General features: G+C 44.5%; 1 protein-coding gene across 1 annotated transcript in view; it reads right to left on the bottom strand.

Annotated features, from left to right (window-relative positions):
- Positions 1-278: 278 nt before the first annotated feature.
- The window catches only part of LOC123581390, a 28,381-nt gene continuing 18,238 nt past the window's right edge, over positions 279-10,421 (bottom strand). The window contains exons 3-5 of the mRNA XM_045447453.1: positions 9,210-9,776; positions 2,334-2,390; positions 279-1,368 (exon numbers count right to left, since the gene is read on the bottom strand). Coding sequence (XP_045303409.1) covers positions 1,338-1,368; positions 2,334-2,390; positions 9,210-9,776 — 655 coding nt within the window. The 3' untranslated portion in view covers positions 279-1,337. The remainder of the gene's footprint in view (positions 1,369-2,333; positions 2,391-9,209; positions 9,777-10,421) is intronic.

The following is a 10,421-nucleotide window of genomic DNA, read 5'->3' as shown; positions in this document are numbered from 1 at the left end:
CTTCAAAAAGTTTATAGGCCGGGGCGCCTGGGTGGCGCAGTCGGTTAAGCGTCTGACTTCAGCCAGGTCACGATCTCGCGGTCCGCGAGTTCGAGCCCCGCGTCAGGCTCTGGGCTGATGGCTTGGAGCCTGGAGCCTGTTTCCGATTCTGTGTCTCCCTCTCTCTCTGCCCCTCCCCCGTTCATGCTCTGTCTCTCTCTGTCCCAAAAATAAATAAACATTGAAAAAAAAAAATTAAAAAAAAAAAGTTTATAGGCCAATGAGGAGAGAGAGAAAAAGAGTATGAAAGGAAGGAAGGAAAGAAGAAAGGGAAGGAAGGAAGGAGGGAGGGAGGGAGGAAGGATGGTATAGTATGTCGGATAAGCTGTGGAGAAAATTAAAACAAGTGGTGGGGAGGTAGGAGGATATGATGAGGCGTTTTTCTCCAAAGTTTAAATGAATTATGTGCAAGTTAATATAAAGATACAAAGACACACAGTCTTTGATCATATTCTGTGAGTTGGGAGCCAACCAGGTTGTGGCCCAGGAGATAAGGTTTGTCTGTGAATATGACTCACTGCTTGGGAAGAAATAAGTCAAGATCTCTGAGTGGAGCATTTTCTTCTGAAAGCCAGAAAATCCAGGTGAGATGATAGAGGGAAATGGAATTGCTCCCCAGACCCCTAAATAGAAACACTTTGGTTCTAAGAAAAGTGTTGGCCTAGTGAACTATAATAGAGCTAAGCAGGGAAGAGGAAAGAGCTGGAGAAGCACCTTCTCAGCTACTTCTGCCCAGAGGGTGGGGCGTGGGGAGGAAAGGAAGTCAGGCCTTGAGAGATGTGGCTGGGTGGCTGTGGAATATGATGAGACCATATGTGTTTCCTCAGGAGGTTCCCTGTTCACAGGTGCAGGCATGAGTGACAGTGAAACCCACCCACCTTGTGCTCCACAGCACTATTTTCTGAACCTAGAATTTCAGAACTATAAAGTTCATCCTACTCCTTGGTGCCCAAGATGAAACTGGGACACAAAATATTGGCATTCTGAAGACAATAGTAGAAGGAAGTAGAAGTTTGTGGTTGAGGAAGGAAAGATCAAATGTGGGACAGTATGAGTTCTAGTGTTAACAAATAGTACCCACTGGAACAAGGGTGAGAGATGTACAACAGGTTCTCAAAAGTCTGCACCAACCTGCAAGACTTCGGAGACTGTGGTCACCTATATTCTCTTTGAAGCTGGGGAAATGGGGGTCGGGATAAGGCTGGTAGTAAATTTGGTCCAAGGCTCTTTAAGACCAGACCCTGTCTGCTCAGAATCTGTGCATGAGGCCTTCCCCAGGCCAGATTCCTTGAATCAGTTCATGTTTCCATATTCCCATGCTCCTCTTGCCTGGGAACAAAAACAAAAACAAACTACCTCTCAGTAATTGGAATGAGTGATCTTCATACCTGCTTTTGTGCTCTCCTTTTTTTTTTTTTTTTTTTTTTCGCTTTTTGTTTATTTTTGAGAGAGAGAATAAGCATGGGAGGGGCAGAAAGAGAGGGAGACACAAAATCTGAAGCAGTCTCCAGGCTCTGAGCTGTCAGCACAGAGCCTGATGCAGGGCCCGAATTCATGAGCTGTGAGATCATGACCTGAGCCGAAGTCAGTCACCCAACTGACTGAGCCACTCAGGCACCCCTGAGCTCTCCTTTTAAGCTGACAGATTTCTGAGAGCCTCAAGGACACAATCTTGCAGTTTCACATCTGCCGGTTATCTTATGTTTTTCAGTGACAAAACTGTTTTGAGCCAGGATGTCCTGACAGGAAACCTGGTAATATAATGCTCCTTCTTCCTGCTGATGTGTTCTGTGTGGATATGTGGAAGCCACATAGCTTCTTGATGCTTTTTACAGTGTATGGTGCTCATTATCCTCAACCTGGTTGGGGTTTTCCTCTGAGAATAACCCAATACAGAATGAATCTCGTGGTATCACTCCTGGTGATGCTGTACATGTGTAATAAGGAGTGGGTATGCAGTCTCCATGGGGCCTTCTGCTCTGAGTTCCTAGTGAATTTAGCAACGCTGCATGGTAGTGTTCTGGCCCAGCACGCTCAGGGGATGTATGTGGTATGGTTTTAGACACCTGAATCCCTGCCAAGCTCAGCATCGCTGGGAATGTCTTGCTTCTAGACTCACATCTGATTTAAGCAGAACCTTTCATTGAACACATCTGGCATACATACATCTCAAATTTCCTGCACATTAGCGAAAGAATTCCAGCTAATGAAAGCTGGAAACTGAAAGCTATGACACTGTTATGACTAAATTAACACCCTGAAAAGGTTAGTGAGTCTTATATGGATTACATTACCTAGAGTTCAACCTCTGGCTGTGATCTTTGCAATAGAAAAGGTATTTCCCCAATACCCTAAAAAAAGAGAAAACTGTTCCTATAAATCATATTTCTGACCACAGCTAACCACGAAAATGTCCATAACTCAGTGATATAGTTGATACCTTGCAAATGGCTTTAAAGAACAAAACTAGTGAGTCCCGACACATCTATGAGCTGATGGTGTCCTAATAGGGTTATTAGAGATTGGTGGCAAGAACTGAGTCTCATGTTTGTTTCTATCCCCAGCACAGGGCCTCAGACAGCCATGGATACACATTAGGTGTCGATTAACAGTCACTGAATTACTAAATGGAAATTTACTGGGGCTCTCTGCACTGTTAGACTTCACACACAAATAGACCCGCCCTGTGGGATCCTTAGCAAGAGCAGATATTTTATGAGAGCTGTCACTCGACTTGATTGGTTAGACAAAGTGAAACCAAGCGACTGTGTTTTAAAACCAAATATATTTACTCTGCTAAATTTTACAACTGGAATGTTCTACTCTGGGTGGAGAGTTGTACAAAATGACCTCTAATTTGAGGTTCGTAGGTTTAGGAAAATGCAGATTTTTTTTTTTTTTTTTTTTTAAGGCACTGAGATGAACCCAGCAGGGCGAGCTGGCAGGAAGTCAGACTGCGGTCCTTGCCTGCAAGGATGACACAGGCCAAAGGAGAGAAGGAAAACAACAAGGCAGCCAGCACTACTAAAGCATTTTGCAAAGTTCTGCAGAGCTTTCCAGGTTTTTCTGGAAAAAGGAAAAAAAGAGAGTAAAGGGCAAGAAGAGGATTGGTTAACAGCTGGCTTCAGAAATGCTGACTAGTGTATTTGCCTACTGGTTTTATTTTTCTAAGTCAGGGATAAGGAAAGAGTGTGGTTGGTCTGGCACTGCTTGCTAGCAAGGCAGTCTCTCCTGGTCTTTGTGCTGATGCTGTTGTCAGCACCACTAGAGGAGTCTCATTGAAAAGGGGATGCACACTGCCCTCCAAGGATGTGTGAGGTGTGTGGAAGAGTAGAAAAGAGTAGAAAAACAAAAGAGCTATGTTTGATTATATTTTGCTTTTAAAAGGTTTATGTGTTTACTTTTGAATAGGTAATTTGACTCCATGACTCAAAACTAAATATATATATATATAAAGGTATAGAGTGAAGAGTATCTGTCATGTTCCTATGCCTCATCTGCCCATTTCCCCCACCCCAAATAGATAACCCTGTATTTAGGTTTTTGTTTATACTTCTAATGTTGTTTTCATGTATATACAAGCTGAAACAAAAATATACTCTTTATTACATTTTAACTTTAATGGTACCATGTTATACACACCTTCTGCACTTTGTTGGTTTTTTCTGCCCACTTAGCACTGTATTTTCGAAACATGTCCTTATCAATATGGAGAAAGCATTGTCATTTTTATTTTTATGGTTATAGAGTTTTACAGTGTATGGATATGCTGTAATTTAATTGGTTCCCACTGAGGGACATTTAGGTTATTTCAAAATTACAAATTAGGGCATGGACCTTAAAGACAGATGTGCTTTCTGGGGCTCCTGGGTGGCTCAGCTGGTTAAGTGTCCACCTCTTGATATCGGCTCAGGTCATGATCTCATTGTTGGTGGGATCGAGCCCTACATGGGGCTCCATGCTTACAGTGAGGAGCCTGCTTTGGATCCCTCTCTCTCTCTCTCTCTCTCTCTCTCTCTCTCTCTCTCAAATAAACATTTAAAAAAAAAAAAAAAAAAAAAAAAAAAAAGACCAATGTGCTTTCAAATCCTAGTCCTGATGTTAATAGATGATTGACTTTGGGCTTCATTGCCTCATCTGTAAAATGGGAATTATTTTATATTTTTATTACCTGTCCCATAACATCGCTGTGAAAGATTGAATAATATAATATACAATGAACTTAAGAGATAGTAGGTGCTCGGTGAAAACAATGTACCTTGCAACTAGGCATACTAAAACATGTTCTTGAAAAAGAAGACATTTTGATTGCTCCTATTGAAACAGAGAGCAATCATATACATTTAAGTACATCTTTTAGAATCAGTGCATGTTTGTTTTAAAAAGACCAGGTAATTAAAAAGAAAAATATAAATTACCTATGTATGGTTTTACCACTCAAAACTGCTAACTTTTGATCTCTTTGCATTGCTCTGGTTTCCATAGTCACATTATCCCCTCTTCTGAGTGTCAGATCCTCTGCCTCTCTGTTGTAAGTGTGCCTTTGATGGCATTTAGGCTCACTCAGATAATCCAGGATAGTTCCCTCATTTAAAAATCCTTAATTTAATCACTTCTGCAAGGACCTTTTTTCCAAATAAGGTAACATTTACACATCCCGGAGATGGAGACATGGATATCTTTTGGTGGGACCATTTTTCAGTTTACCACAGGGAAAAATGGACATCTTTACCATTGTGACTTATTTATGTACATTTTTTATATTTAATGTATGTTTATTTATTTTGAGAGAGTGTGTACACAAGCAGGGGAGGGGTAGAGAGGGAGGGAGAGAGAGAATCCCAAGCAGGCTCCTCACTATCAGCACGGAGCCCCACGTGGGGTTTGGTCCCACCAACCATGAGATCATGACCTGAGCTGTAATCAAGAGCCAGACACTTAATCAACTAAGACACCCAGGCGCCCTTGCAATTGTGATTTATAATAAGAAGTATATATTTGGTCTTTATCCCATTTTTCCTTTCTTTTTTGGGGGGGGGGTCTTTATCCCATTTCTAAAACCCTTTAACTTTCCTAAGTGATGAGTGGGAAAGTTGTCTTGGCTAAAGACACTGAGGTGGCTGCTGTTGGAGAGGACACTAAATGAGCCAGCCTGGTGCTTTCCTGCCCCACTCCAGCCCTCCTCTTTTGGCTCATGTAGTTACCAGCGTTTGGGTGCTGAGCCCTTCCCTCTGAGTCAGGAAAGAACCATTTCTCATCCTTTGTCTGACTAAAGTGCGGGACCTGTGTTGGTTTCTTTTAATGCTGGATTTCCAGTGAGTGGGGGAGGAAGGGGAAACCCATGTGTAGAATCTGGCTTTATGTGGAATGCGGCAGGTTGGCCCCTAAACTTTAACTGAAGGCATTCTTAGCACTGGCTTCATATGTAAGTATCCTTTTCCAAATGTTCAGAAGGCTGTAGGCTTACCCACTAAGGCAGAGGCCTGGAAGTACCCCTGAAGAGAGGCGATTTGTGATGTAGTAAAAGAGTTTAAAGGAAGGGAGGAAAAAGGGGTGAGACCCCACCTCTAGCCTATAACCAACCACATCCTCTCTCCCATTCAAGCCCCTGAACAGTTCGAGGAACTTTCTAGAAGTGCATGCAGGGAGACAGAATGGGGTCACTGTGGTTAAGACTGGCTGGCCACCCACAAAGATCCCCCTGGTGTCAACTCACCTCAGAGCTTAGTCTGGCCCTCAGCCTTGCCTGGCTCAAGACCTGATTTATTAACACACAAAGAGTGGATCAGTTCTCCGGGGGCTGACTCATTAACCCAGCTCTCAGACACTGATTTATGTGCAGCGTTAGTATTTTGATCTCCTAACCAATGTGTTTTTTTCTCTCAGTTTCCTCTTACCCTCTAACCCCTCCCTCCCTTTGAGATGGCCTGTACTGTGAGGCATCTTTTGTCTCAAGGCACCACTGTACAGCACAATGCAGGGAACAGAAGACGGAGGACTTAGATGAGTCTGATTAGTCCCCACCCCCCACGCCCACTGGGTCAAATTTTCCCAGACTGGGATATGGATGCTGTCTCAGGGCAGGGCAGTGGCACCCAGCACCTCAGAGGGTCTGCACTTGTCCTTCAAGTGTCCCCATACCTAAGAGCACAACAATAAATAGCAAATAAAAAACACCATGAGAGACTGAGAGAGCAACTGCAGAACGTAAACAGCCTTTTCCCTTTTATGAAAAAAGAGGCCCCACACTTTGATTTCACACTGAGCCCCACAAATTACGTAGCTGACCCTGCTGGCAGATAAGGCATTCCCAAAGGAGTTAGCCAGAAGTCTAAGAATATTCTGGGGGTATTATGGCTTAAGTAAGAATGTAAGTTAGCCCTGCCCAAATTTGGAACAATGTTGGGACTATTTCAAGCCTTGAGAAATGTCAACACTAGTTTTGAAGGACTATTAGCAAAGCAAATGTGAAGTGACTGCACATGTGATAAGGCAGAAAACTCAAACTTGCTAGGTATGCGTTGGCTGTCCAGCTTCATTTGGAATAGGAAAAAGGTGGGCAGAATAGGCTGTCTGGGTAGTACCCCACCCCCCACCCTTTGAAGCAAGAACTCAGCTTGTTTATCCTGATAATCTGGAATCAGATCTGACTATCAAAACTTCAGAAAATCTTGATTTGAAAAGAAATTTGATCTCTTCACACTTTTCTTCAATATTAGGTGCTGCAAAATTATGGTCGTTGGCAATTTATTACTCAACAATGGTCTCATGTGTTTATTTTTATTCAGTTCCTAGGAGAATTGAACTTACATCAAATGGGTCTTTGTTAAAAAAAAATCACTTTATTTAAAAAAAAAAATTTTAACATTTATTAATTTTTGAGAGACAGAGAGAGACACAGTGTGGGTGGGGGAGGAGCAGAGAGAGAGGGAGACCCAGAATCCGAAGCAGGCTCCAGGCTCTGAGCTGTCAGCACAGAGCCCAACATGGGGCTCGAACTCATTGACTGCGAGATCATAACCTGAGCTGGAGTCGGTTGCCCAACTGACTGAGCCCCCCGGGCGCCCCCCCAAAAAAATCACTTTAGATGTTTGTCTCCTTTTTTGAATTTCCCATTCATATTCCCCATTTTCTTATTTATTTGCAAGCACTTCCTACATATTAAAAATAATGTTTGTTATATGTGTTGCAAATAGGTTTTCCCAATTTGTCCATTGTCTTTTAACTTTGTCCCCCTGGAATGTCTCCAAGCCATAACATCTAATGGAAGTGAATGAGGTCATACTAACAGTAATACTGAAATCTCATTATTTCAAAATAATCATCTTATTTACCACTAATAATTATCAACACTTAGTGAGCATGTACTAAATGCTTCACATACCATTAGTCCTCACAATTAGCCTAAGAGGGGGGCTTTGTCAGTTCCACTTTGTAAGTGAAGAAACAGATAAGAGAGGGTAAGTAATTTGTCCAATCACACAGCCTAGTAAGGAATGGAATATGGATCTTGATCCCAAACCTGTCTGATACCTATGTCACAGGTTCCAACCCTGCACTGTCCAATATAGTAGCCATAAGGGCTGTTGAGCACTTGAAATGTGGCTAACCTGATCTGAAAGACCAAGTATGAAGGGCATCTGGGTAGCTCAGTCAGTTAAGCATCCGACTTCCACTCAGGTCATGATCTCATGGTTTGTGAGTTTGAGCCCCACATTGGGCTCTGCTGACAGCACAAAGTCTGGAGCCTGCTTTGGATTCTGTGTCTTCCTCTCTCTCTGCCCCTCCCCTGCTCTCTCTCTCAAAAATAATAAACATTAAAAAAAAAAGACCAAGTATGAAAAAAAGAATGGGAGATATCTTATTAAAGTTGATTATATGTTGAAACAATAATATATTGGATACATTGTGCTAAGAATTTTAGTGTTTCTTTTTCTTTTTAATTAACTAATTTATTTTTTATTTTAGAGCAATTGGGCCAGTGGGGAAGAGGGGCAAAGGGAGAGACAGAAACCCAAGCAGGCTCCATGCTCAGTGGGGCTTGATCCCATGACCCTGAGATCATGATGTGAGCCAAAATCAAGAGTCCCACACTCAACCAACTGAGACACCAATGTGCCCCTCTTTTTATTTTTTTAATGTGGCTACCAGAATATTTTATTTTTTTATTTTTGAGAGTGAGCGCGAGGGAGGGGCAGAGAGAGGCGGAAACAGAGGATCTCAAGTGGGCTCCATGCTGATAGCAGTGAGCCTGATACGGGGCTCTAACTCATGAACTGTGAGCTTAAGTTGGACACTCAACTGACTGAGCCACCCAGGTGCCTGCTACTAGAAAATTTTAAATATGAACCACAGGACAGTTCCACTTTCCCATACTGTTGTTCTTTAGGAGGGTGAAGGCAGTCTTCATGGTCCCTTGAGTCTTTCCCAGTTATCATAGTATTGGCCTTTCTATTTGTTAAACTAAAACCTCTAGTTTTGTTTTGTTTACATGAACTAAAATAATCCCAGGACCTCACTTTCTTTTTTAAGTTATTCATTTATTTAGAGAGAGCAGGGGAGGGGCAGAAAGCAGGGGAGAGAGAGTCCCAAGCAGGCTCCACACTGTCAGTGCAGAGCCCAGTGTGAGGCTGGAACTAACAGTGAGATCATGACCTGAGCAGAGATTGAGTCCAATGCTTAACTGACCGATTGAACCACCTAGGCGTCCCAGGACCTCTTTCTTGAACGTTCTCAGTACCGGCCACTCTTTTTCATACAACCAGGCTTTACTAACTTGTTATCCGCATCTGGATAGTCTCCAGTGCGTGGCTTTGTCCCTTTGCAAATACAAAGGTGAATGTCCCCAAATTAATAGAAAGTAGAATGGTGGTTGCCAGGGGTTGGGGGGATTATTGTTTAATGGGTACACAGTTTCAGTTGGATGTTGGGAACATTCTGGAGATCGATAGTGGCCATGGTTGCACAACCATGTGAATGTACTTAGTGCTACTGAACTGTACACTTAAATTTGGTTGCAATGATAAATTTTGTTATGTACATTTTATGTACAATGTAAAAAAAAATGGTCACATATTACAACATGGACGGACCCTGTAAACATGCTAAGCAAAATAAACCTGATAACAAAGTATAAATACTGTAGGATTTAAATTCCATGAGATACCTACGAAGAGACGGAAAGTAGATCTGAGATTACCGGTAGCTGAGTCGGGGAGGCGAGGAGCAAATGGCGGCTCAGACGAGAGACGAGGGAGTGGGGGCCGTGGGAGTGCGCCGGCAGCGGCCGGGAGAGGGGGTGCAGACAGAAGGCCCGCCGGTGGTGCGTGCCAGCCCCTGCGCTCCCCGCCCGGGCGCACGCGTCTTTGTGTGGATGGAGGGCATCAGTAGCCCAGCAGGCGGCGAGCCGTGCGGAGCGGCCCGGGCCGGGGAGCGCCGGCCGTGAGGCGGGACGAGACCTGGGCAGCCGGCAGGGGCTGCGGCCGGGCGGTGGGGGAAGGGCAGCGAGGCGAGCAACTCGTTGGGCCGTCCCCGCCCCACCCCCCAAGCCGCCGCTGCCCGGTGCGCTAGGCGCCTGCCCCGCTTTCTCCCCACCCTCCGTTAACAAAGAGCTCGGGGGAAGCTCGCACCGAGGTACGCGCGCCGAGCGGACATCCTCGGACTGGAAGTATAGCCACCGGCGGCGAAGCCGGAGGTGCCCCTGGTCCGGTGCCGCTTGGCCTGCGCCCGGATCAGCCCTGCCTCACGGTCTTTACCTGCGACCCTGGCTCCCTACGTAGCTTTTTTGTTTTTTATTTTGCACTTGCTCGTTTTACTCTGCAAGTGTTAAGGATTTTCCCCCCCTCTCCTTCTGCTTCCGCCATCCCAATTTTGGCCAGCGTATTTACCCCCATGCTCACGTAAAACTACGGGGGCGCGCGCGCGCGCGCACGCACACACACACACACACACACACACACACACACTCACGGTGTTTCCTTTTGTTTTCTAAGATGGCATCGCATAGCATACTACACTGGCATCTTGCTTTTCTAGCACACCTTGGAAACCCGAAGTCCTGTCCGGGTTTACTCTAATGGCTGAATACTGATGCACGGCGTGAAGGCGCCTCAGCTCATCTAATAATTATGTTGTTCATGTCCTTTTCTTTGTTTACTGTGTTTACCACCATAAACGTGGCTGCCTGGAATATTCAGCCCCCGACGCCGGAACAATTCCCATTTACACCAGTAAGGTCTGAGAACTCGTTCTTTTCAGGCCCACGAGCATTCTGCAGAGCATTTTGCAGGTCCGACGAGTGTAAATATCACTACATCAACGCCTGCTTTCGGCCGAGATGGAATCCTGGCAGCGCCCTCTCCATTTTCCTCGCCGCCTCCTCA

The sequence above is a fragment of the Leopardus geoffroyi genome, chromosome A3 (genome assembly GCF_018350155.1).
Source record: "Leopardus geoffroyi isolate Oge1 chromosome A3, O.geoffroyi_Oge1_pat1.0, whole genome shotgun sequence".
Taxonomy (NCBI): domain Eukaryota; kingdom Metazoa; phylum Chordata; class Mammalia; order Carnivora; family Felidae; genus Leopardus; species Leopardus geoffroyi.
Note: the sequence above shows the minus strand (reverse complement) of the source record. Positions and strands in the feature narration are given on the sequence as shown.